This window comes from Oryza sativa, chromosome 3 (genome assembly GCF_034140825.1).
Source record: "Oryza sativa Japonica Group chromosome 3, ASM3414082v1".
NCBI lineage: Eukaryota > Viridiplantae > Streptophyta > Magnoliopsida > Poales > Poaceae > Oryza > Oryza sativa.
This window is the reverse complement of record NC_089037.1, coordinates 32,753,708-32,780,000: the sequence shown is the minus strand read 5'-3', so window position 1 is coordinate 32,780,000 and position 26,293 is coordinate 32,753,708. Positions and strand designations below refer to the sequence as shown.

The following is a 26,293-nucleotide window of genomic DNA, read 5'->3' as shown; positions in this document are numbered from 1 at the left end:
TATTGCAGAAGCTTCTTTTGCTTCGCTGGGATCTTCCCCTCTCGTCGTCGTCTTCCGCTGCATCCGTCGTCACCTCGCGACCCTTTCAGTTGCAGATAGGCCCAAAAGGCTAGCGCATTTTGTTGGTGTGCGTAGCCAACCCGCGCGCGCGCGCGTCTCCGGTCCGGGGAGCGAGGCGTACGTACGTACGTGGGGCGCGGAGTGGCCGCGCGCGCCGTTGCTGCCCCTCGTCACGGGGGTAGGGGGACGCGCGGACAAGCCTCGGCAGCGGGGAGCCGGACGCGGAGATCACGTGGCGGCATGGGCGTCCTAAGGCTTTTTGACGTATAGTAGAGGAGGTAGCCTGTGCCATTGATGGATGAGAGTACGTAGGAGTACTTTGCTAAAGTAGTAGTAGCTGGGTTCAGCGAACGCTGCGCGGTTTCGTTTCTGTGCGTGGATTCGTCACCGTCGGTTACGCATAGGACAAGCTGCGTCCAAGGAATAGAATAGAGTGGTGGAGTCACTCTCTTAGCTCGATCGCTAACATATGGATTCATAAATTGGCGTGGCTGCATATGGAACGCAGCTAGCAAGCGTACAGACTTATATGGAAGCCAGCATATATTAGTAGTATCAAACAGATGGATCGCGCCGATTGCCCATGCATCATGCATGTAACTCAAGCGACTGGCTAGCTTATCCATAGGTCTGCCGCAAACTCATGCACATATGGTCCGTGGAACAGAAATACAGATCAGGCCAGTCCAAACTCCAAAGTTCAAAGTCCAAACATGGGGGGTGTCCGGTTGGGGAGCAAAAACTCGCGTCAAGAAGGACGCCAAAAAAAGGCGCGGCACGCACCGGCACCATTTTCCAGGCCCATGCATGCATGCATGATGCACCGATGCGCGCAGTCACGCACTAGACGGTCGATCAATCCGTGCAGAGCGCCAGAGATAACGTACTTAAATTATCCCGGTACAAACGACTAAACGAGTAAACGACGAATACTACCCTACGACGCCCAGGCCACGGAGTGTACAGACCGCCACCGGCGTCCGCATTCGGTTTTTGGCTAGCACTCGCAGCAGAGGCCCGGGTTGTTGGGTCACTGCGCGCGTGGCGCCGTGCATGCGCGCGACGAAACGATCGGTGGTGATCGACCCATCATCTGCCTTGTCCCAACCGGGCGCCGGCCACGTACGTATATACGCCCCCACCCCGTTGGCGCACGACGCACGCGCACATGCCGCCCGGCACGCAGGGCCGCGGTGCCCGGCTCGCGGGGCGCCACCCGCGCCGCACGACTGCCCACCCGGTCCCTTCCCCTGCCGGCCGGCCCAACCAATCCCCCGTGCCCGCGCGCACCAAACCGACCATCCCGACGGCGAATCGCGTGGTGTGTCGCGCGCGCGCGCGGCTAGCTCTCGGACGATCGCGCTCGCGGAGTCGCGGGGGTTCGGCCAGTTTCCGCGAACGTTCGCTCGGCGGAGGGCGGAGAGTAGATCCTGTCCACCGTTGCGTGGACCGGAGGCGGGCCGCGGGGGAGGCAGGCGGAATCTTGGGGCGGCCAGTCGGCACGCACGTCTCAACGTGGCCCAGATGCGATCCGGGGGGGAGGACTAGTTTACTCGCGGCCGTACGGTGCCGCACCTGTACGCTTGTACTCCTACGTGACTGAACGACCAGGAAACGGAATGTGTTGTTGGCCTTTGGTTCTGAGGAGAGAACGGCCGGGGAAGCTGCAGAGATCGAGTCGATTTGGATCGCCGACGCCCGTTGATCCGTAGAGAACGATCGGTTGAAATTGGTAGAGGAAGAAGCACGGAAATTACAACAGCACATGTACAGCTAGAGGAGAGTAGGAGACAGGGTTTTTTTTCTTGGTTGACCCTTCATACAAATGCCGTGCAAAATATTCACAAAACCCAACCCTGCATCAAGCTAGAGTATTTAAACCGTTCCCGTCCAATGCTCAATACGACTATGTACATATTTCTCGTACAAATCACATTGAAAAAAACAAATCTAGAATTGAATGTGGCACATTCTAATATAATGAATATAGATAGAGATATATTCAAATTCGTAGTATTATGATGTGTCACATATAACACTAATTTGATTTTTTATGGGACTGGAGAGAGCAGGTAATACTCCAGTATTGGTCAAGTTCCTTTCTGTACTGAGGTGTACACTTGGAACTAACAGACTGGCTGCCTGCCTGCATGCGAACAAGGAACTAGCAAGCCGCTCCGCTAGCTAGTTGCAAACGATTTTGGACTACTCATTGGATTGCGTCTGCTCTGTTTTCATGATGTTTGAGAGGCCACTTGCGTTCTCAGATGCGGCCAAATTCGGTTGCTCTCGTGAACGCTCGTACCGTTGTCCGCCAGGTGCTCGCCGGCCGGCCGGCCTCCATTAACTCTGAACTGACCTGTGCCCCCTCTCGCCCTGGTCACAAACGTGTTGCACAGTTGCACGCAATAATGTCCAAAATGCATCATTGCACACACAAACATTTCGCAAAAGAACATACAGTAGTTTACATCACTGTAAACATGTTCGTAAGCTCTTGCAAAGAGTCAACAAAAATCTGTCATCCATGATCTGACAAGCACCCGATCTAGAAAATAAGCTTGGGCAAGTACACAGCCCTAAACATCATCATCATTGTACTACTAGTTAACGTGCAACCAAACCGAAGTTGTGAACTGCAGTAGTACTGTAGTAGTTATCCAGCTAAAGCAGGCTGTGGTGCGTGCAAACCAGTCAATCCAACCCCTAGATTTTGGATGCATCGAACCGTCCAAGAACGAGACAGTCTGGTCCCAGGGGCAGCAACATGCAACCATTTGTTCTTGTTGCATTGCAAAACCGAATTCAATTATAATCGCTTTTCTTGCAGAATTCATAGCACAGGCTGGAAAAGGCCGGCCAGATTGGGAGGCAGCCGTGACACATAGATTCAGAGAATGCCTCTCGACCAGAAAGGAGAACCACGTGTTGTATTCCCTGAATTCCGATCTGATCCTGTCGTAACATGGCGCTCATAATGCGTTCGTAAGTTCCAGTTGCAATGGCACTCGAGTAGACAGGAAGCATTTTTGGCCCTAGCAGGGTGTATTTGCCGGGAACCAGCATGAGCCAATAATTAGTAGGGATGGATAAACTGAACAAGAAGGTTGGCCGACTCTGCCTTTTAGTTTTAGTGTGATTACTGATTAGGTTGGTGATTCTCGAATCATTTTTATGTGTTAAATATCAGTAGTATATCCTGAAAAATGATGGTGAGCATTAGACTATATGAAGCACAGAGATTTCACTTTATACCTACAATATATATGCATCCTTTAAAGTACATCATAGAATATGCTGTCCATTTTTCTGAACACGTTTCAAGATTAAAAGAAACAAGAAGCTCCGGTAGGACCTAGGGAACCTTGAAGTAACCCACTATTTTTTTGTAGTGAATATCGAATTCTAAATTTTTTGGTGTAATCAGGGTAAGCTTATGCCTCATCCTGGTTGGGAAGGTTATAGTAGCTTCAGTCATTGGAATTACTCTATTTCTATATATAGGCCTTATCCTTTTTGTTATTGCGTTATGGTAGAGGGAAAGAGAAAAGAAAGAAGAGAAATTGGGCCATGTTTCCCGAGAGAGGCTGCCTTCTCTCAGGTCAGCAGTTTTATAATTATAGTCGACTGCTCTATGACGATCTGACCTCTTTCCTGGGCTCTGCTCGCTCGTCTACGCTCCGACCAATTCAGTCAAAATCGAAAAAACGATGTTTCCTTGAAAAAGTCTAAGAAATAGTAGTAGTAGTCAAAAAGTGCACTTTTCGATTTATAGGGATCCCTATCTTTATCTCTATCCACGATGCCTATCTTCTGTTTTATATTGATAGAAGGTTGCTGAACAGAGAACATGCACGGATCGATCCACCAGAAGAAGAATCTGGCCCGTGCGTAGGTCTAATACAGGCCCATGCAGATGATTACTATAGATGGGCCACTTAGCGCGAAGAACCGAAGGCCTGATGTTTTGGGCCTATATGGCCCTTCAGCAAATTTGGCCCATGAAATCTAGATATTTTATTCCACCAGGAGTCATGCAAAGAGATCCCTGGAGTAGTTTGGATTGCTACCAATTGTAGGCTGTAGCGATCAGGATTTTTTATATTTTAGCCCTCGTGTTTCTCTCCCTCCCCTACTGCCTCTCTTCCGCCGGCGGCGAGCCGGCGACGGCTCACGGCTGCCTTCCGCGGCGTCGCCGAACGGCAGTCTTATCGCCGTGCCGCTTCTCTGAATCTCCGCCCATCACCTCCTTTCCTTAAGCGGGAAGCACTACGTCTCCGAGTAGAGGGCGCGGGGAAGCGCCCATGGTCGCCACGCCGTCGCGGTCTCCATCGGCCACGGCAATGAACGTTGCTGCTATGGCCACCGGAGCCTGGTACTGAAGCGCACCATTGAACTGACGAGGTGATCCGTGATCAGCGCCTCAAGAGCCTTCCCTGGTTTGGCGGATGAATCTCTGGCGGGTGCATTCTGGGCCCGCAACTTGCTCGACGAAATGCCGACCACGTGTTTCATTCCTCTGTGGCTCTGTCTGACGCAACATGGTTACCAAGATCAAGCCGTTGGCACCAATTAGAGCCGAAATGATCGAGGTAATATTTCAGTTTCTTTGCCAGGTTCATCGTGACTTTATTTCTAATCAATTTAGAAGACTAGATCAGATTAACATAGATGGACAAGAACTGCATTGTGGATTTGTGGTAGGTTCAGAAATTGATGATCATGTATTCATGTGGAGTGTAACTTCACCACTCTTCATTCAGACCCACAATGACTAAAATTACAAAATAAATAGACTTTCCAAGCTATAGTGCTATGCACATACGGTATCCAAATCCATGACTGATTGTGGAGTCATACTGGAGTTAGGGCGTAATCCAGAATCAGCAATCAGCAGTGGTCACCGGGAGGCGATGAACCAGAGGTTGAAGAGTGAGGAAGCGGCCGTTAGGAACCAGGACAAGAAAGCCATCATCGCCGACAGCTGATACCTCCCACAGAATCTGGGAGAGCAGTGAGATCCATGGAATTGGAGCAGAAGATCGATGACCGCCGCACTTGAGCTGGCAGCTGCTAGTGAAAGTATTGCCAGGACCTGAAAAAGATTGCACGCAAAGTTCTTGATCTCTATCTGATTTTTACAAGAGAGGGTGAAATATAAAGCTTAATGAGAACCACAAGGAGATGTGCTCTTTCTACATACCCAGTCTCCGATGACGACAATGACCATGACACCTGGTACCCGAAGAGGGCACCCTACAAGTATGGAGTACACGTCGATCATGGCGAGTGTACAGCTCCAGGGGATCACCAAGCCCATTATTGTAACTAGGAAGCTACCAAGTTTACAACAAATTCAGCATAAGTAACTAGAGGACATGAAGAGTTTCAAGGGATGGAGCCTGCAGCAGTAGCATTGAGCAGAGTGGGTTGAATTTGGTTGTGCTGCCAATTTGATTGCAGAGGTATGTAAGGAGTTAAGGACAAATTTGCATCATAAAACCAGATGGCTGATCAGCTAAACATGTCTAGTGATCACTGGGGATATGGCTTAAACCTCTAGAACTATGGCCATGCAGTCCATGTCTGAACAAAAGTAGGAGAAATCCAAACGGTGGCACGCTCAGGCGAGCACTTACCAGAAGGCAGTATAGCTGAAGAACTCGACGCCGACGGACATGAACAGCAGGGACGCCGACGAGAAGACGGCCTGCCCGACGCGGAGGCCGAGGCTGCCGGCGCTCCCGACGGCGCCGGCCCCCGCCCTCTCCCGGTTCTCCATCCCCCGGCGGCGCCTTCACACCGCCGGCTCATGACATCCTTGCTTCCTCGGCGAGTCCACCGTCGCCGCCGGCCAGCTCTGCGTGGAATTCTTGGCCGGTGCAACGGAGATGCTGAGTGAGGCTAGAGGAAGACGAAGACGAAAAGGCAGGGAAAAAAAAAGAGGGGGACAAGATGAAAAGGCCGGGGCTTTGGGTGGATGGATACGGTGGCACGGGAGGTGGAGCTGATTCTTGATTCTTCGTTTCTTCCCTTTCCTCTCGAGAGCTCTCCTTCCTCTCTTTCTCGTCGCTGCTTGTCATGGTTACTGCTTTTGACTTCGAGTAATTCTCCTCCTCACGTCGCTGTCTCCACCTGGATCAGAACAGATTCTTCCTTTTGTTTTGTGCAGAGCCCGACTCGGAGTGGCACTCTAGCAGCTGAAATGGCACGATCTAATTGCACTCTTGTACGCTGACCACGACATCTGGGGAGCTACCAAGCTTGGCACGTAACGTAACCGTGTGCATTTCGACTTTCCGGTAATCTTTTTCTCTATTCAGTTTGATCGATCGTGTTCACTGATTGCAGCTGCGATAATCCAATGGACAATTGATTCTCTCCTCTTCTCTTCTGGCGTGTTGCATACGAGTGGTTTTGGATGATCACTGTTCCACTTATAGGATCGAATCATAAGAACTAAGCCAATCAGAGGGGGGGTGAATGGTTGGTATACCCAAAAACCAAAAACTTTTAGCGGAAATAAAAGTTACCCTCGAAATCGACGGATCGCGGTCTGACCGAAGTTGCCCTGCCGGTCTGACCGCCTGGTTGCCGTCGGTCTGACCGCGGTTACATCTCCGGTCCGACCGCCGAGATCAGCTGCTGCTCGCTGTCGCCGCCGCCGGTCTGACCGCCGTGCTCCCGCCGGTCTGACCGCCGAAACCCGGTAAACACAAATCGAAGAACTCTTAAAGTAGATGATGACTTTATTGATTCTCTCTGTGTTTACAAAGTGCACCAACAGCACTCCTTACAAAAATTTCGACTAAACTCGAAACCCTAACTCAAAACTCAACTCAATTGCTCTCAAAAGCGATACCGGGAAGCCTCACGCTCCCCCTCGATTTATACATGAGGTAGGCAGCCTAAAGCCACGAACCAAACTCATACTAAGAGTCCTAAACACCTTAGGAAACTCTCTAGTACAAGAAAGAAACTTTACATAACCAGTCGTCTTATCCCCAAGCCGACTCCCGGTCCATCACCGCAAATACTCTCCCGAGACATCGAGTCACCTACACATGGAACAAACAAAGAAACCATATTCCGAGACCAAGCTATCTCCAACTTGACTCATTAGCAGCAAACAATAGTATTACATACGTACAGTATCCATCTAGAAGTCATAATCATGAAATAAACTCGGATATCCAAATAAACAACCCAAAACCGAAACCGACACAGTGTCGGCCGGTCAGACCGCGGGCTGCGCCGGTCTGACCGCGCAATACACGCCGGTCTGACCGGCTACCAGAGCCCGGTCTGACCGGTCACATAAAATGACGAATCCTGCAATCATCTGTGAAATCCATTCATCTCCAAAACCACTTCGTGAATAAATTCCAAATAACAAAACCAATAATCTCCGATGCCCAATTGTTCATCACAAAATAATAATCAAAAACACCTTTGATTTTACAATCTCCCCCTTGATGAACACATTGGCAAACCCATTAAAATGTTTTGGTGTTTGGAAAAATAAAAACAAAAGTGGTAAAAAGCACACTTCGTACAAACGTACACATCGTGCTAAAAAATCCAAAAGAAAACTTCTCCCCCTTTTTGAAAGAAAGAAATTCCCAATTGCTCTTCTCAACAACTCTTCAAAAATCCACCTTGCCTCTCCAAAAAATCCAAAAGTTTTCACATTACTTCTCCCCCTTTTGACAATGATTTCATCAAGCATAGGAATTATGTTCATTAATGTTCAAGAGCTTAGCATACATATAGCATATCAAGTCATGTGTTGCAATAAAAAGAAGATGAACCCATCTATAACATAACAAACATACATTAAAGTATAACCATGAACTAAAGATTTTACAATTAAGCTTGAATCAACAATCGAAATTCATGATTTCATATGATTTATAATGCAACATCTTAACAAGCACATAGGTTGAAGAATAAACACTAAACACATATACCTATTGCATTTATCACTCTTTCTCAAATAACCTTTAGCACAAAATAACCAAGAGAATTTTTTTTCATTTTTTTCTTTTCTTGAGCCTTTTTGCTCATATTTTTCTCTTTTATTCCGGGTACGTCCCTGTCGTCAAGACTGTTTCCAGGGATTCGGCACCCATTATTTTGCTCACATCGAACACGTCCTTGTCGTCAAGACTGTTTCCAAGGATTCGTTATTCATTTTTTTCATATTTTATTCTCTTTCTCACAATGAGCAATTAAAGCTATTTGAGGAATAACAATTTAATAAAGCATATATATAGAGCATTTATAGATCAAACCATATGCTAGCATCAACATTGCATATTTTCTTAATTCAAGTATAGAATTTAAGTGTCATGCATCATCTCACATAAAAACAAAATCTAAATCTCATGAAAAGACTAGAATACATACAAGCTATGTTAGAGACAAATAAACCTTCAAAGTATTGCTAGCATGCACAAGAAAATACCATATGTATAAACAAAGCTCTCTTTTCTCAAATTTTTCTCATTGTCATATTATTGCTTGATAAAACCATGAGGTACAAACTCCCCCTCAAACCATGCCAAAAGGATGAATTATTCCCAATTCACCACGAAGAAAAGCAAAGCGATTAGAATCCAAAGGTTTAGTGAAAATATCAGCAATTTGCAACTTGGTGTCCAAAAACCGAAATTCAACATCTCCCTTCTCAACATGATCTCTCAAAAAGTGAAAACGAATATCAATGTGCTTTGTGCGTGAGTGTTGAACAGGATTCTTAGCAATGTTAATAGCACTAGTATTATCACAAAAGAGAGGTACTTTTTCAAAAGTAAGACTATAATCTTTCAAAGTAGATAAAAGCCAAAGAATCTGTGAACAACAACTAGCAGCAGCAACATATTCAGATTCAACAGTTAATTGAGTAACACTAGATTGTTTCCTAGAAGACCATGCAATCAATGATGTACCAAGAAAATGACATGTTCCACTAGTACTTTTCCTATCAATTCTACAACCTCCAAAATCAGCATCGGAATATCCACTTAAGCATATAGAAGATGAAGTAGAATACCAAATTCCAATCTCAAGTGTATGATTCAAATACCTCATTATTCGCTTGACCGCTTGATGATGTGAAGCACGAGGAGAAGCTTGACAGCGCGCACACAAACACACAGCAAATTGTATGTCTGGCCTATAAGCAGTTAGATACAACAAAGATCCAATCATACTTCTATATTCTTTTTGATCAACGGCTTCACCATCTTCATCAGGATCCAACACAGCTGTAGAACCAATTGGTGTTGAAATTGGCTTGCAATTCTCCATCTTGAACCGTCTCAAAAGATCATTCGTATACTTCGTTTGATGCACAAAAGTACCTTGAGGTGTTTGCTTAATTTGCAATCCCAAAAAGTACGATAACTCACCCATCATGCTCATCTCAAATTCCCTGCGCATATTCTCAGCAAAATCTACAACCAAAGCGTGAGTCGAACAACAAAAGATGATATCATCCATATAAATCTTAACGAAAAGTTGATTATCACCATGCTTAAGAACAAAAAGCGTTTTGTCGACCTTTCCCATTGTAAAACCTTTCGCAAGCAAAAAGTTCTTAAGCCTATCATACCATGCCCTAGGAGCTTGTTTCAAACCATATAAAGCTTTAGACAATTTAAAAACATGGTTGGGAAAATCAGGATTTTCAAAACCTGGTGATTGTTTGACATAAACTTCCTCTTGTATAAAACCATTTAGAAAAGCCAACAAAAGTTTAATTGCCTCAATTCTAGCAACATGAGCAAAAGTTTCATCAAAATCCAAACCCTCCACTTGGGTAAAACTTTGAGCAACAAGTCTAGCTTTATTCCTCACAATCAAACCATCCTCATTTTGTTTATTTTTGAAAACCCACTTGGTTCCAATAATATTATGTCCAAAAGGTGGTTCAACTAAAGTCCAAACTTTGTTTCTCTCAAAATTTTCAAGTTCTTCATGCATGGCGTTAATCCACGATTCATCAGTTAATGCATGTGACACATCTTTGGGTTCAAAAGAAGCAACAGACGCAGAATTTGCACAAACATCATGAGTCGTTACCTTAGACCTTGTAGTCCGCTCACCTATATTACCAATAATTTGTTCCGGCGGATGTCGTCGTTGAATGTGCAAAGGAGCAGCAACTTCTGAAGTTGATCCACGTTATGTATCAGTACTGGTCGAAATAGTAATTTCCGGAGGACCATCTCGATCAGCACCAACAGTACCGGAACCCGACGAACCTGGCCGGTCTGACCGCTCCTCATGAGCCGGTCTGACCGGAGGTGTGCCGGCGGCCTGACCGGCCTGGCGCCCGGTCTGAATGGCCGAGCCGACCTCGTCGTCGTCGTTGTCATCGCTCTCGTCTTAAAAAATACGACTATCCTCCCCCTGAACCTGTGACAGTGTACCTGAAATATCAGGTCTAGTACCTGGACTAGCCTCATCAAAAGAAACTTCGCAAGTCTCCACAATTTTGTTAGTCTCCAAAATAAGTACACGATAGCCACGAGTATGTGCGGGGTAACCAAGAAACAATCCATCGGTAGAACGTGGCTCAAACTTATCCAAATTTCCAGATTTCAAGACAAAGCACTTGCAACCAAAAACACGCAAATGTGAAACTTTGGGTTGATGTCCAAATCGAAGTTCATAAGAAGTTTTTCCAAGTTTAGACCTCAAGAAAACCCGATTTAAAATATAACAAGCTGTGTTAATTGCCTCAGTCCAAAATTTTCTAGGAGTTTTATATTCATCCAACATCGTTCTAGCCATCTCAACAAAAACACAATTTTTCCTTTCAACAACACCGTTTTGTTGTGGAACACGAGGAGAAGAAAATTCATGTTCAAGACCTCTTTCATTGCAAAATTGTTCAAATGAAGCATTTTTAAACTCACCACCATTATCACTTCGAATTCTTTTCAAAGAACCAGGAAATTCAAGCTCCAATTGAAGAAACAAACCACGAAAGTGTTTAAAAGCTTCGTCCTTAGTTGCCATAAAGAAAACCCAAGAATATCGAGAAAAATCGTCAACAATAACCAACACATACCACTTTGCTCCAATAGATTGCACTTTAGCTGGACCAACAGTGTCCATATGTAATAGCTGTCCCGGTGCATCCGTCATCACAGAAACAATAGGAGCATGTGAAGTAGAAACCATCTTAGCATGACGACACGGTGTACAAACCAAATCAAGATCTTTGTTAAGTTTAGGCAAACCACGGACAAGATCCAAACCACTTAACCTAGAGAGATGATCAAAACCAACATGTCCAAGTCTACGATGCCAAAACATCACATCTTTATCAAACTTAGCAACCAAACATGTTATCATAGGTGAAACAGGATTTTCAAAATCAGCTTTAAACACTTTTCCATAGCGAGAAATATTCAACACAGAATCACCACAAGAATCAAAAACTTTACTTCTAGTTTTCTTAAAGTGAACCTCAAAATTTTCATCAACAATTTGTGAAACTGAAAGCAAATTGTACTTTAAGTCCTCAACCAAAGCTACATTCTTCAATTCAAAATTTTCATTTACCTTAACCAAACCTGTAGCGAGAACGGCACTTGTAGCAGCATCACCAAAGATAATCGATTCAGTCTTAGATGCCTTCTTTAGGGAGGAGAACCAATTTTTATCACCGGTCATGTGCCGCGAACAATCGGAATCCACGATCCACACGTTCTCCTTCCTTGCCACCAAAGCCTACACACAAGCAGAAGTCGAAGCCTCAGTACTGGGGTTAGATGACAATAAAAATTTAGGAATCCAGTACTGAGACACACGACCAGAAGATCCAATAGGCATATATTCACGTGCAAAATCAATTTTAGAATTTTTAGAAAAATTCCTTCAAGGCCGGTCTGACCGAGGTACAGTGGCCGGTCTGACCGGGGGCCGGTCTGACCGCCTCTGTACCGCCGGTCTGACCGCCGCTCAGTAGCCGGTCTGACCGGTCGCCGGTCTGACCGTGGGACCCACTGCGGTCTGACCGGTTTCCTCGAGGGAAAACCCGATTTTTGCCACTTTGATTTTGCAAAAGCAATCTCTCTCTCCTTTTTTGTTTATGAGCTAATCTGAAACAAAAACCAACAATATGTCCATCTTTGCCAAAAAAAAACAAGTATATTTTTCACGATAATTAGACACATTAGTAGAATTAGAAGATTTAGCAACACAAGCAACAATAGGAGATTTTGCATGCACAACATTGGATTTTGAAGAAGATGCATTCATAGTAGACATGATACCAGCAGATTTAAACACAGTTTTATTAGTATCAGGTTTAACCAAAATCTCACCACTTCTAGCACCAACACCTAACACAACAGGAGGATGTCTAGAATTATGAGCAGAAGGATTAAAACCTAAACCACGATTATGTGTGCTAACCTTTGATTGATCCAAAATCATGTTGAGGTTCTTTTTACCATCAGAAAATCTTAACAAAGAATTTTTCAAATAAGAGACCTCTTTTTCCAAATTAGCATAATTTTCACAATCTACCATGACACCTTTGCTTTGACGACATTTAGGGCAAGAAAGCACTTCATTGTTTTTCACAACATCTTCCATGTACTCAACACGACCTAAAGCATCTTTCAATTTCAACTTATTCAAATTACATGTTGAGCAATCCAAAACATCATGAGGTTGTTTTAACTTTTTAGCAGAAATCATGTTAAACATCAAACTAGCATGAAAAGCAACTTGATATTTTTGCAACAACTTTTTAGTTAAAAACAATTCATCCAAAGTGCGTGTATGCAAGTCAAAACTACAAGCAAGAGAAGATCTATTTTTTAAATCATGTGCAGCATTAACATATCTAATTTTTGAAATCTCATTCATTAAAACCTCACAATTTTCACAATCATCATCATTAGGAATAAGAGATTTTAATATATCAATTTCAGATTTAAGAGATTCAATGATAAATTCCTGTTTTCTATATATCTTCTCACACTTCTTATTTTTTGCACTCAAAATATTAATAGCTTCCTCAAAAGCACTCACCTCATTATCTTCATACTCTGTGTCAGATTCACCACGCGCCATGAAGCAAACATCGGAGATGTTGTTTCCCTTATCATCATCTCCTCTTTCACCATCTACATCACTTAGTGGCTCGAAGGCGGCGCAAACTTGTTGAAAAGCCTTCCTAAGATTCTCCATCTTCCTCCCTTTGTATGAACCCTTCGACTTGTTGTTGTTGGACTTGTTGTTGTTGATCTTCTCACCATCTTTGTCTTCTCTTTTGCCTCTCCCAAGCTTAGGACAATGCGAACGAAGATGATCAATTGAACCACATTCAAAGCAACGATTTGGACCACCTCTTTTCCTGTTCCTGGCATTATTCATAGCTCGAGCAATTCTGTTAGCAACCAAAACCAAATCCTCCTCGATTTGTTCGAGTTGATCATCGGATGTGGCATTAAAAATAGCAAGAAAAGAAGACTTAGATGAAGAAGCATCAACATCTAAAGAGGAAACCAAAGCACTAGACTTAGAATCAACTTTTCGAGAAAGAACATTCATCTCATGTGTTTTCAATTTTGTATAAAGTGAATCCAAAGTCAAAGTAGACATGTTAACAGATTCCTGAATAGATGTAACTTTCATCTCCCAAATAGACATGTTAAGACCATTCAAAAAGTGGCGAGAAATCTTAGATTGTGGATAATTAGCATCATAAGAAGAATCAACAGATCTAAGATCACTCAAAATTTTATTAAACCGAGAAATATAGTCATCCAAAGCTTCTCCAGGTTTCATCTCAAATTTATTATACTCCTTTTTGAAAAGATCACGACGAAGTTCTTTAATATTATTTGTTTCTTGATGAAAATTACACAGAGCAGTTCAAATCTCATGAGCAGTTTGAAGATGAGCAATACGATTATAATCCGAACGAGAAATACGACTCAAAAGAATATTGCGAGCTTTGCAATTTTGTTCAAAAGCAGTTTTTTCAGCAGCAGTATTAATAGCTTCAGGAATCACATAAGGATGAGAAAATTTTCTCCAAATATCATAATCTTTAGCCATTATATAAGATTGCATCCTACTACACCAATGAGAAAAATCCGTTCCATCGAAAACATGAAGCTTAGTTGAAAACCTAGCGGGAGTAGCCATGGCAAAAACTCTAGATCGATAAAAATCCAAAGAAGAAAACAAGGCTCCGATACCACTTGTAGGAACTAAGCCAAGCAGAGGGGGGGGTGAATGGTTGGTATACCCAAAAACCAAAAACTTTTAGCGGAACTAAAAGTTACCCTCGAAATCGACGGATCACGGTCTGACCAAAGTTGTCCTGCCGGTTTGACCGCCTGGTTGCCGTCGGTCTGACCGCGGTTATATCTCCGGTCCGACCGCTGAGATCAGCTGCTGCTCGCTGTCGCCGCCGCCGGTCTGACCGCCGTGCTCCCGCCGGTTTGACCGCCGAAACCCGGTAAACACAAATCGAAGAACTCTTAAAGTAGATGATGACTTTATTGATTCTCTCTGTGTTTACAAAGTGCACCAACAGCACTCCTTACAAAAATTTCGACTAAACTCGAAACCCTAACTCAAAACTCAACTCAATTGCTCTCAAAAGCGATACCGGGAAGCCTCACGCTCCCCCTCGATTTATACATGAGGTAGGCAGCCTAAAGCCACGAACCAAACTCATACTAAGAGTCCTAAACACCTTAGGAAACTCTCTAGTACAAGAAAGAAACTTTACATAACCAATCGTACCAAATTTGGACTCCTTCCAAATTTGACTCCGCATCCCATACGCACACAATAACTCCATCGTATGCCATATGGAATCTCCATCAACCACGTGCATCAACTCTAGCCTAAGTATCCCACATGATCTCTGACCACCACGGACGTCGTCTTATCCCCAAGCCGACTCCCGGTCCATCACCGCAAATACTCTCCCGAGACATCGAGTCACCTACACATGGAACAAACAAAGAAATCATATTCCGAGACCAAGCTATCTCCAACTTGACTCATTAGCAGCAAACAATAGTATTATATACGTATAGTATCCATCTAGAAGTCATAATCATGAAATAAACTCGGATATCCAAATAAACAACCCGAAATCGAAACCGACACAGTGTCGGCCTGTTAGACCGCGGGCTGCGCCGGTCTGACCGCGCAATACACGCCGGTCTGACCAGCTACCAGAGCCTGGTCTGACCGGTCACATAAAATAACGAATCCTGCAATCACATGTGAAATCCAATCATCTCCGAAACCACTTCGTGAATAAATTCCAAACAACAAAACCAATAATCTCCAATGCCCAATTGTTCATCACAAAATAATAATCAAAAACACCTTTGATTTTACACCACTAGCAGTGAAGAATAATGCCTGAAAAAGGGCGGGAGGATAGCAGCCGGGAAGAAGGGGAATGTGCTGTGTTTCCCACCTTGTGTGGTCGCGCCGCGATGAGGAAAGAAAAAAAAAGGCAGAGAACTTGAAACGACGGCAGCGAGCAAGCCAGGTGTGACACTAGCTAGTGGCGTCCACAGTTTCTACTGTAGCATACGTGATACATCCAACCACACCCCACTGGCCCCAAATATGATCAGAAGTAGCATTGGATATTCACACAACTGCATAGCATTATTGTTCAGAAGTAGTAGTGGGGATAATCACATAAGAGAACTTGGATAAAAGCTCTTTAAATTTACAGAAGGCAACAGAGATGAATTTATTGACGCTTGTACACTCAGAACGACGAAACACGGGCTGATAGCAAAGCTACAACAAACGAAAATGCCAAGAAAACGTGCATCAGGAGGCAGGAGGTCCAAACATACATTATCCATCTCCTCAAAACGATACTACCAGATCACCAGATACCAAATCACCGTACAAGACATGTACACAAGAACGAACAGCGATCGGAGCTGGATGGTGTAGAGAAGCGCTGAAGCGGTGGCGCCTACAGAAAGTTCAGCACCAGGGCCCAGACAGGGTAGATGAAGAGCAAGAGGATGCCAATGCTGTTGGACACTCCGTTGCCCTTCCTGAAGGCGTTCCTGAATCCACCTGACGCCCTGATGTGCTCTTGAAGCAGGTAGCATCCAATGATGAGGCATATGAAGATGCCAACTAAGTCGCCTCGGAAGGTGCTCGCAAACAGGTTCGGGGCAACAGCAATGAGAAGGATCACAGCACCAGGCAGCTCTAACCAATCTAATCAACATGACAAAGCATTGTTGTGAGACCCATGTGAATTTTTGTCAGGCTATCAAACAACATTCTAGAAAGTAGACATCAAATGATACCAGGGAAATGGCGAGGAAAGAAGAGACGAAGGATGACAGCAATGATCGCAATCCATTTTCCAATTTCTCCCCTGCAATTTACGCATTTAGCGATAAGAATTTTTTTTTTGAAACCTAGAGATAAGAAAATTTGTTTGATATATCTATATGTGATGTTGTAAACTTTAATACAACAGAATAGAACATAACTATTTTGTAAGTATTTACAACTATATCCCTAGTCCTCCAACCAGAACGCAAAGTATGAAAAACTAGCTTCAGCAGCATATAACTTGCTTTCATCTTATGCTTATAAAAAAGCTATAACCTTTTTAATAAAAAAATCCTCAATTCTTCAAAACTTATGTTTACCAAGATTATCATTCAGCCCCTAATCCCATGATGCCAATTGTCAGTTTACTAATACATCTTTCATGTTTTGTGGGCTAAGAAATGCAGCCAGCGTGTCAGGGTATTTGCATATATACCTCAACAGAGAGAACAGCCCACCAGGCAGTGTAAAGAAAATGTAAGGGACCAAGAGAGCGGTCAGCATGTTGGTCTTCCAGTTTGTCCTATCCAATATCAGGAGGTACCTGCAGTAGAAGAGAACAGAGGGGGTTCAGTCAAATACTCAAATGCACAAATGACAACTGATGAGTGACATTTATAAGGACCGTTCTCAGGTTAAATGTACACAGAAAGTTCTAAAGTCATGGTCTTGAAAGTAAATACTGAAGACTGAGCGAAATCATCAAGTTTACTGAGGGTGGTGCAGCACCACTGGCATATGAAGCATATTCTGATATTCAGAAAGCACAACTTCCATGGACGGTCCTAATAATTACAACTACAACTCCATGTGCAGCAGTTATCTGCTCTTCCTAAAGTACAGTATGCCAATATCATCGTATCACTCATATCACATCACAAATTCACAGTCCAGCGCACAGTCACTAGTTCATTACACTGCATACAATGCCAAAAATACTTAATATGCAGAAATTAGGCTGTAGGATCCTACAAACTGCTCAACACAGCATAGTTCTGTAATTGTACAATCGTATCTCGACTTCCTGCTCACCTGTTAAAAAGATATAACTTGTGAATCGAGCACTATATAAGCGCACACATATTTGGCTGTGTATATCTGCTTGCGGATATAGAGGCCGGATTTTTATCCATTATCTAAAAAATAGTGCACACATACTCAAATTATTGCTCAATTTCCCCCTAATTAATTTGGCGCAAATTTCCAAAATTTCTGAGCTATCTCTAGTTTTCGAACAGAAATCAAATATTGCCAGCTACAGGGTGCGTCTCTCATGCAGTCACGGATATCAGGTAGAACAGTAGTACTACCAATTAATCATATCCCCAAAATGGCGTACATTTATTCTCAGTACTAACGGAGCTAGCAACACACCAACTATCGATCCTCCATGCCCGTGTCGGCGTGTCCCGATCAGCAACACAAGGAGCTTTTGAGCCCCCAAAAAATGGCGAGATCGGAGATCCCCTTTTGGAACCAAAGCTCACTCTTGGTCCTCTGCAAAGAGACACCGAAACGAACAAACAAAGGACATGGAGGGGGGGTGTTTTGGGTGACTCACACGGCGGCGAAGAAGGCGAGCCACTTGAGGAAGGTGGTGCCGAACCCGAGGCCGCCGCCGAGGACGAGCGCGTGGTTGGCGAGCTTCCGCGCCGCCACGCCCAGCTCCTGCAGGTCGGCGTCGATCAGCGCCGCCTGCGCCGCCTCCCCTCCCGCCGCGTCCGTCTTCATCGCCAGGTACGACATGAACCCCTTCCCCATCTCCCACGCTGCAGATCGCTCGCAACCCTAGCTAGCCTCCTCCACCTCTCCCTCTCTCTCTCGCTTCGTCTTCTCCGCGCGCGGATCAAATCAAAGCAAGCTCTCGCTGGCGATTGGGTAAAATTTGACTAAATTGGGTTTGGTTGTGTGGATGAGTATGTGTACAGGTGGGGAACTAGGTGGCGCTCGCTCGATCTGGACGGTTCCCGGGGGGGACGTCGTGGGACACGTGGAGGGCTCCAGGTCCTACAGTATTTCTGCATGCATGCATTATTCTACTCCTCACTGTTTTTGACTTGGCTATGATTAGATAATTTAGATCTTGTTTAGCACTAACAAATACTAATCCATTTTTAGCACATTAATTAATTGCCTTTTGTTTGTATAAACTGGATAGTAATGCAGTATTAATACCGGTATATTCCCCTTTTCTTCGCTTCCTGCCAGAATGCCAGTTGTCACTCCCTATGAGCATATGAGCAAAGAGCACGTGGCCCTACGATTAATTAAGTTTTGATGTAGACTTGGTTTTCTTTTTTATGTTTTGGCGATTATTTCATACTGAAATGCTGATAATCCTATCGATGTGATTAATTAAGCATTTACTAACAAATGTTAACATTTCTTTGAAACTGTGTAGCCGACGTGTCAGCCACGTGCTCCACACACCTTGCACATAAAAACAGTCATACAGAATCGTTTTGCATGCCTAATCGTGGCCAAATGGGATGGATAAACAAAAAAAAAAAGAAAATCAATAATGCAACATCGGCCAGATAAGACAAGCTGAAAAAGACGGTAACAGGCTGACCATTCTCATCCTAATTAACCAATGAAACTAATTCAGCTTATCAACCGATCATAATTAGCCAAGTCGAAACACTAATTTAATTTCAGGCGTCGCTGTCTCCCCCTTTATTTCTGGATCAATCTGCCAGCTCGTCCATGGCGTCCGGGCCAATCTCCCCATGATCGTGTCGCTGGCTAGCTCGATGTGAGAGACGACCAAACCCCCAACGGTCTTGCCGAATTCGCAACTACTAGTGTCCGTCCGTGTGTGGCTGCGTGGTGGCACGTCGGCATGCAGAGTTACAGAGAGAGCTCCGCTGACAAGCACGTAGCTGATACTGTAGATAGCTGACCGTGTTCGTTTTGTACACGTCGTTTCAGTTATCTGAAGCCTGCTTTGTCTGTACACGGCCGGCGTACGTAAAGTTCGTCATGTTTTCGTCTCGAACCGACACCTTTTGTACGTTTTTTTTTTCCTTTTTTCTTTCGAGAACAGAGCATTATGTACGTTAACGGAAAAACGAGGAAGAGACAGAAAATACTTATGGGTTTATTGGGCTAGAAGTTACTATGGGCTCATTGGGTGCTTATAGACTATATTGGGCTAAAATATACATATGGGCTTATTTGCACGAAACTGAAAGTCTCTCTATTCTAGTCCAGTCCAGTAGGCAACAGCTTACAACTGTGGGTCGGCCCAATAAACGGGCCCGGTTACATATGGACCGGGCGCGTAAACCTCATCGTCTTTCTCCCTCGCTCGCGCGGCTGCGGTTGCGTCTTCCGCTTCCGACCGCGACCCACTCCCACCATTACCGTCGGATTCGGAGATTGCTCCGCCACTCCGGCGCCCCACACATCGCCGGCGAAAATGCTAATATCTCCTATGCTCGCCGCGCCGCCCCCTCCTGCAGCCGCTGCAAGCCCGCGCTGCCGCGGCTTCCTCCCGGCAGCTGCGGCGACGGGGAGTCGACGCCACCGGGGAGGGTGCCGCTTGCTTCGCCGCTCCGCACCTCCCAGGGTCGGCGCCGTCACGAGCACCGTACGAACGCGGCGTGAAGAGGGCCGCCTCGACCGTGACGAGCTCCGGAGGCTGTGCCAGGAGCCTAACCCGGAGGCAGCCGTTAACCTGCTCGACGAAATGCTCGTGCGAGGCGGCGCTGGCGCATTGGCCGACCTCGCGCCGGAGGAGCAAGCCGCGGTTCTCCAGGCCTGCGGAGAGGCGCGGTCGCTGGCGTCGCTCAGGCGAGCGCACCGATTGCTGTCCAAGTCCCTGCCCGGGATCGCCACGCCCATCCTGCACATGATCTCCACGCTGTACTGCAAGCTCGGCGCCCGCGGCGACGCGCGGCGAGCACTCGAGGGAGCGTCGAGGCCGCGGGGGAAGGATCATGAGCAGGAGCAGGAGCACGGCGACGAGGCGAAGAGGCGGGAGGCGTACGAGAAGGTGCGGGAGCTGCACGAGGAGATACGCGCGGCGGGGTACGTGCCGGACACCCGCTACGTGCTGCACGACATCGACGAGGACGCCAAGGCCCGCGCGCTCATGTACCACAGCGAGCGCCTCGCCATCGCGTTCGGGCTGGTCAGCACGCCACCGGGCACCCCGCTCCGCGTCATCAAGAACCTCCGCATCTGCGGTGACTGCCACAATGCCGTCAAGCTCATCGCCAAGGTCACCGGCCGCGAGATTGTCGTCAGGGACAACAAGCGCTTCCACCATTTCAAGGACGGCGCCTGCTCCTGCGGCGATTACTGGTGAGGTGAGCCATCTCTCCACCACTACTGTCATTGACACCCATTGTTATAGTTGAATTCCTTCACTACGGTTGTACATTGTTACTGCTACTGGATCATGTCAGTGATGAAGAAATGATGATTCACTTTGCTTAGCCAACGTATGACTTGATGCATTGGCCATCCAGATGGCACTGAGCAATTGTGCACCGCTACAATTCAATGATCAAACATGGTAAAACTCAATATCTCCCAAGGAAAACCCCTCCATTTTCCACAAATCTAAGTAAAGAATCAACACGAGAAAACAAGTGGAAGCTATGATGTGCAAGGGAGAAGAATTTCAGGGGCTCTGCTCGATTCGTGGCCGGCGAGGCCGCGCCACCACCGTGCGCTGCTGTGACTGGCACACCTGCGCCGGGAACTTGCACCCGAACCGCTTCGTCACCATTGATCCCCACCGTCCTTCCATCGCCGGCGTTGCTCCTCTCTCCCCTGGCGTGCTGCCGCCGCCACGCCGGTCCATCTTCTCAATGGCTTTCCTCATGCTTGTGCACTCACGCTCCAGCTCCTGCACCCGGTTTCGCATGCTGTCCATGTCCAGCCTCAGCATTTGGTTCCCCCTTGTCGCCACCCGCCATGTTCCACCGGCATCGCTGTCGCCTTCTTCCTCCCCTTGACCAGCTGCTCCACCTTCGTTCGCCATGATTGTCCTTGCAATGGCGCGACGCAGCTGGAGCTGCTCGAAGAAGAGCACCTGCACCACCGTCCGCAGCGGCAGCCGCTCGTTCTGCGCCGCGTGCGTGCATGCCTCTAGCGTCAGCTTGCGGCCGTCGACGACACCGCTCACCTTCTCCTTCTCTTCTTCCCTCAATCCAGGATGAGCCTAAGAACAGAACAAAACAATCACTGCTAAGTAATGGCATTGTGTTGTAAAGAGGTAGAACACTCGTTGTCAGTGTTGGTTTACCTTGAGATAGATGTCGACGGCACGGTAGAGGCCGTCGTCGTAGACGCGGGCGCCGTCCGGCAATGCCCAGGCGAGGTCACAGAATTTGTCCGGCTTCAGGTTGGCATCTGCGGCGATCTCGCCCAGGTAGGCATCCATCAGCCTCCCAACGGCGAGCATGGCTCGTCGGCTGGCCTCTCTGCCCGGTGTCTCCAGCTCGCTGCCGTCGTCGTTGCCGTCGTCGGCGTCTCGGCCTTCGAGGAAGTAGCGCACGATGCGCTCGACGCACTCCACGTCGTAGAGCGTCTCGACGAGGTAGGAGTAGCTCGGGATGAGCAGGTCGTCGAGGGCCGCGTCGGGGAGCCTCGCGGCTATGCGCCGCTCGAGCATGTCACGGGCGGATTCCGACGCCTGTAGGATGCTCGTCGTGCGCAGGAGGCCGAAGAGGACGCGCGCCGTCGTGGCGCCCACGGCCGTGCCGGTGTGGGCGTTGCTCTTGATGGTCTCCTCCGGGAGGTTGGCGATGACGGTCTCCAGAAGCGCCTTCTGCTCGCCGTCCGATGACGGCGCAGCCGCGGCGGCGGCGGTGGCGCCGCCTACATGGCGGCCGGAGCGCGACAGCCCAGGGATGGAGCGCTTGGCGTAGGCGATGAGAGCGCCTTCAATGATCTCCGGGCCGACGTTCCGCTCCTTCATGGCGGCAATGACGCGGGTGAACGTGGCCAGCGACAAGCCGGCGAGGTCGTCGAACCACGTCGCGCCGGCGCCGGCATTGTTCTTGCGGCGCGGACGGTCGCCGGCGGCGGCGGCGGCGGCGGCGGCGGCATCGTTGATGGGCCAACCGAACAGTGCGGTGGGCGTGGACGCGGCGGCCTTGGCGGCGATGGCGTCGACGCAGCGTGACACGAGGCCGAGGTCGTCGGCGAGGGGGAGGAGGCCCTCGCACGACCTGAGGGCTCGGATGGCGTCCCTGGGGTTCCTCAGGACGGTGTGGGACATGAACCTGTCGGCGCGGGAGATGAGGTTGTCGTCGGAGTGGTCGTCGGACATGCCGAGGCGCTCGGCGGCGCAGCGGAGCGGCGCGGCGGTGGCCGGCGTGAGGTCCAGCTTGACGCCGTAGCAGAACTTGGCCGCCTGCTCGAACGCCTCCGCGCCGCCGGGGAAGTCCGGGAGGCGGATGCGGTGCACGTCGGAGTCCTCGTCGACCTCCAGCACCACCTCCTCCTCTCTGATCTCGCCGGCATCCTCCTCCTCCTCCTCATCTTGCTCTCCTCCGCCCGCAGCTCGCGACTCCCTGTTGGTGATGAGGTCGTGGAGCTTCTTGCTCCTCGACATTAACGGGAACTGCAAGGAAATTCTCGATATCAACAACAAACGCAGAAAATCTTCACACTTTCCATAGCCCGACATCAAGAAATGGACCACACAAGCTCATGAATCATGACAGAGATTTGGAGTACGAGATTTAGCAGCAAATTAATTGAGATCAAGGAAAAGAAAGTGCTCAAAGCCAACACTGTCCGTGCATCAAGGAGAGTTGGGAAAAAAAGAAAAAAAATGGAAATTATGGGAGACACAGGTGTGGGGGATAAGATTCACCAACCTTGTGGAGATGGAATGTCATGTCGCCGACCTCGATCACGACGTCGCTGGGGAGTCCGGTGGTGCAGAACCTGATGAACACAAGACAGACACACAGATTGGGGATCAGAGAACAGCAAATCGGTGACAGAGAGACAGAGACAGAGCTCAATCAGTCGCTTGCCATGCTTGGCCTTTGGAGCTCGATTGCTGCTGCTGCTGCTGCTGATGATGATGATGATGATGATTCTTCTCCTCCCTGGCCATCTCCCTCGCGCTCTTCATCTTCCTCCCCTGCATCTCGTGATCCTTTGGAAGAACGAAGCAGACAACAGCAATGGCGAAAAAAGAAGAAGAAGAAAAAAAAAACTCTGCTATGAGCTAAGGCATTTCTCGGGAGAAAGGAAGGGGTGTGATGTGTTTGCTCATTTGCTGTCGCTATGGGAATCAGAGAAGGGGAAGGACACCAGGGAGAGACGAGAGACGAGGGAGCTCTCAATAATGGCGTACTATTCTGATGCTTGGTTTTAGGTGGGAGAAGTGAAGGATTCCAAGTGGGGAAGACGAAGACAAGATGGCGTTTTTGGTTTTTTGAATGCCGTTCGGCTTGCCTCAAAAGCACGTATCCTCCATTACCCATTTGTTTATCCTACCATCCGTACTTGCTTTCTCTTAATCTAATGCTTTACTGTCTCTTTCTGAAAGATTGTCATCTACTCTAGGAGTGACAGTTATAACCATGTTTTACGCATTGCCACCAAAATCTTACCAGTAACAGCAAAATTTTCACCTCTACACAGCCACTGCTCATAATAGTATGTTTTACTACTCTATTATGCTTGGAACTCCAAAAGAATGTCTGGTATGCTTGGAGCTGTCTGATCATCCATCATATGTATAGTGTGACACTGACACAAGAATTCAACTACAGTACCTGGTTCATTTGTAGAACCATTTTTTTCCCAGAAATTTTCTAGTAGTAGGAAATAGGATGCATTGCAAAACAAGCCTTCACCTATCAGGTAGAGTATCAACATCCAGTATGAAGATTCGGATACCACCTCGATAAAATGAAGCCATGAACCAAAGTCACCATTACTTTAACCCAAGTGAACGCAGGTCAGGTTAATTAAGTACTAACAACGAGAAGAATGAAGGAATCTACGGCACAAGCGCACAGGTAACGACTGTTCTTTTCCTTTTATCCAGTACCCAAAAATTTTTACGTCTTGAAAGTAGTACTCCTAACCAACGTCCATATGATCCAGCCATCTTTCTTTGTCAGGTGAAGGCCAAGACGTGCTCTGAAAAACCTGGATTTTGAACTTTGAACTCCAGCTGCCGCCTGGCCAAGGGAAGAAGAAGATGATCGCCTGATCGGACAATAATAAATGTGAAGGCGTGATCCGGTCATCAAGACTGGAGGTGGTGGTGTCCTGGCGTACCTGCCGGTGTGTGTTACTGCCTCTCTCTTTTATGGCTGTACACATGAGAGAGAGAGAGAGAGATGCAGGTTACTGGTGGATGGAGTAGATCAGTGCTCATCACAAGGCAACAACTCTGGAAGGTGAGCCCCAAATCCGGCTGCTTCCTCACCGCCTGAAAAAGAGAGGCTTCTGTGTCAATACCCAGCACTCGTGCCAGTGGCAGCATGCCAGTGTAGTGCGTGGGCGTGCCTGGGGGCTGGGTGTGCTGGACAATGGACCTGGCAGGCGCCATGGCCTGGCCTGGAGGACACACCAAAGGAGAAAAAGGGCTCAAAGGCAACAACGCGAGTAGCTACGACAACCTTAACTTTGCTCGGATTCTGCAACAGATTGTTCAGGAGTGCGTGTCACTGTAGAACAGTAGAGGCTTGGCATGACTCAAGATGTCTGTGGTTGTATGGGCATTGGTCTCATCAGGGCTTGTGTGGTTGATGAGGTTGCAGTCTTGCAGAAACCCAGGGAATCTAGTAGCCCAGCGATGTGCAAAGGCAGAGATGAGCTTTCCTCAACTTTCTGAAAGTGTTCAAAGCATTTTCCTATCAGAAACAAAAGTGTTCAATGCATTGGAGTTCGAGAAAAAGGCTAAGGTCAAGAGCCATTTCAGTGCTAGTACGACTGTTGGAGTAACATTTGATGTGTGAAAGTTTTGGTGTCCTCAAGCCAGGTGAAGTCGCTTCTGATGAGTGATGTTCATCAAGACTGATGTGTGCTAGTCATCATCAACTTACAGCCCACAACGTGTTGTTCGGTCTGTCCCTTTTGCTTCTTGTTCGCTCTACATCCACATCTTCTATCCTTATGTTATGTTAAAAAGAAAAATCAGCAGCGACACATTAATATGGAAGCTGTTTTTTGTTATAGATAACAGTGCAGAAGCTGGCAATCTTGGCGAGACAAGGCATGGAGCCATGGACTATATGGGGTGTGAGCAACTAGTGCTGTGTTGCTTTGTGAAACCTTTATGGAAGTAACAGAAAGAGTCAATTTCATGCGGTCCTGCTCCAAGCAACCTTTTCCCGAGCCTTTTGTTCATCCATTGCCTTTCCTAATCTTCAGGTAATGAGTGTGCATGCTTAAACAATCTTTGTACTCTTTGCATTCACCAGATTACATACTTCCTAGTGCAGTAGCTTGCATATCCAGGTATGTTTGCACACTAAGTTCATCTCAATCTTGGTCTGTTATTATTGAACAAGAGTACAGATGTACCATCCAAACTCACACCATGTTCATCCGACATGACGTATGAGCCCTACTCTGATTGTTCCTTCACAAAACAGTACTATTGGAAGAGGACAATTACCTCTGTACCGGCATCTGCAGATCGGAGGCGGAAGTGAAGAATTCCCAGAGCAGAAAAGTTACAGCGGTAACAGCACGGAGCAAGGGACAAAGCTTCTGAATTGCCCTAAACAAATCCATCAACATTCCCTTCACAGCTACGACTAATATACTGTAAGTATCAGCCAGGATAACCAATCAGAGTATGGTTGTATGCTCTCACAGCTCACATGCTGCACAATAATTGGACGCATTTGCAGGTTAAGCATCAGGGCTA

General features: G+C 46.9%; 4 protein-coding genes and 1 long non-coding RNA gene across 5 annotated transcripts; 2 read left to right on the top strand and 3 right to left on the bottom strand.

The window, feature by feature from the left end:
• The first annotated feature begins 4,110 nt into the window (after window positions 1-4,110).
• On the top strand, window positions 4,111-6,439 carry LOC136355610 (uncharacterized). The gene is made up of 2 exons (XR_010739931.1): window positions 4,111-4,652; window positions 6,233-6,439. It is a non-coding gene; the product is annotated as an uncharacterized lncRNA (long non-coding RNA).
• On the bottom strand, window positions 4,768-6,604 carry LOC4334238 (CASP-like protein 5C1). Its single transcript, NM_001418721.1, has 3 exons — window positions 5,700-6,604; window positions 5,264-5,396; window positions 4,768-5,155 (listed from the first exon to the last, which is right to left on the bottom strand). The coding sequence occupies exons 1-3, from the start codon at window positions 5,840-5,842 to the stop codon at window positions 4,961-4,963; spliced, it is 471 nt and encodes a 156-aa protein (NP_001405650.1). The 5' UTR covers window positions 5,843-6,604; the 3' UTR covers window positions 4,768-4,960.
• A 9,148-nt stretch (window positions 6,605-15,752) lies between these two features.
• On the bottom strand, window positions 15,753-18,322 carry LOC4334237 (cold-regulated 413 plasma membrane protein 2). The gene is made up of 4 exons (XM_015775410.3): window positions 17,993-18,322; window positions 16,868-16,975; window positions 16,401-16,471; window positions 15,753-16,308 (listed from the first exon to the last, which is right to left on the bottom strand). Exons 1-4 carry the CDS (start codon window positions 18,190-18,192, stop codon window positions 16,055-16,057), a joined length of 633 nt encoding a protein of 210 aa, XP_015630896.1. The 5' UTR covers window positions 18,193-18,322; the 3' UTR covers window positions 15,753-16,054.
• Window positions 18,323-19,726: 1,404 nt separating this feature from the next.
• LOC4334236 (putative pentatricopeptide repeat-containing protein At5g52630) lies at window positions 19,727-20,878 on the top strand. The gene has a single exon (XM_015775408.3). The coding sequence runs from the start codon at window positions 19,853-19,855 to the stop codon at window positions 20,741-20,743; it is 891 nt and encodes a 296-aa protein (XP_015630894.1). The 5' UTR covers window positions 19,727-19,852; the 3' UTR covers window positions 20,744-20,878.
• Window positions 20,844-23,845, bottom strand: LOC4334235 (BTB/POZ domain-containing protein At3g50840). The gene is made up of 4 exons (XM_015775407.3): window positions 23,433-23,845; window positions 23,271-23,340; window positions 21,689-23,011; window positions 20,844-21,604 (listed from the first exon to the last, which is right to left on the bottom strand). The coding sequence occupies exons 1-4, from the start codon at window positions 23,546-23,548 to the stop codon at window positions 21,062-21,064; spliced, it is 2,052 nt and encodes a 683-aa protein (XP_015630893.1). The 5' UTR covers window positions 23,549-23,845; the 3' UTR covers window positions 20,844-21,061.
• Window positions 23,846-26,293: the final 2,448 nt, after the last annotated feature.

Excerpts from the sequence above, each read along its gene's own strand:
- LOC4334238 (NM_001418721.1), bottom strand. The coding sequence starts at position 5,842 with ATGGAGAACCGGGAGAGGGCGGGGGCCGGCGCCGTCGGGAGCGCCGGC. Across the intron at positions 5,397-5,699 it reads TTCAGCTATACTGCCTTCTG|CTTCCTAGTTACAATAATGG; the intron begins GTAAGTGCTCGC and ends TAAACTTGGTAG. Across the intron at positions 5,156-5,263 it reads TTGTCGTCATCGGAGACTGG|GTCCTGGCAATACTTTCACT; the intron begins GTATGTAGAAAG and ends AATCTTTTTCAG.
- LOC4334237 (XM_015775410.3), bottom strand. The coding sequence starts at position 18,192 with ATGGGGAAGGGGTTCATGTCGTACCTGGCGATGAAGACGGACGCGGCG. Across the intron at positions 16,976-17,992 it reads CTCGCCTTCTTCGCCGCCGT|GTACCTCCTGATATTGGATA; the intron begins GTGAGTCACCCA and ends CTTCTACTGCAG. Across the intron at positions 16,472-16,867 it reads GGGCTGTTCTCTCTGTTGAG|GGGAGAAATTGGAAAATGGA; the intron begins GTATATATGCAA and ends CGTAAATTGCAG.
- LOC4334236 (XM_015775408.3), top strand. The coding sequence starts at position 19,853 with ATGCTAATATCTCCTATGCTCGCCGCGCCGCCCCCTCCTGCAGCCGCT.
- LOC4334235 (XM_015775407.3), bottom strand. The coding sequence starts at position 23,548 with ATGCAGGGGAGGAAGATGAAGAGCGCGAGGGAGATGGCCAGGGAGGAG. Across the intron at positions 23,012-23,270 it reads TGACATTCCATCTCCACAAG|TTCCCGTTAATGTCGAGGAG; the intron begins GTTGGTGAATCT and ends ATTTCCTTGCAG. Across the intron at positions 21,605-21,688 it reads CCGTCGACATCTATCTCAAG|GCTCATCCTGGATTGAGGGA; the intron begins GTAAACCAACAC and ends TTCTGTTCTTAG.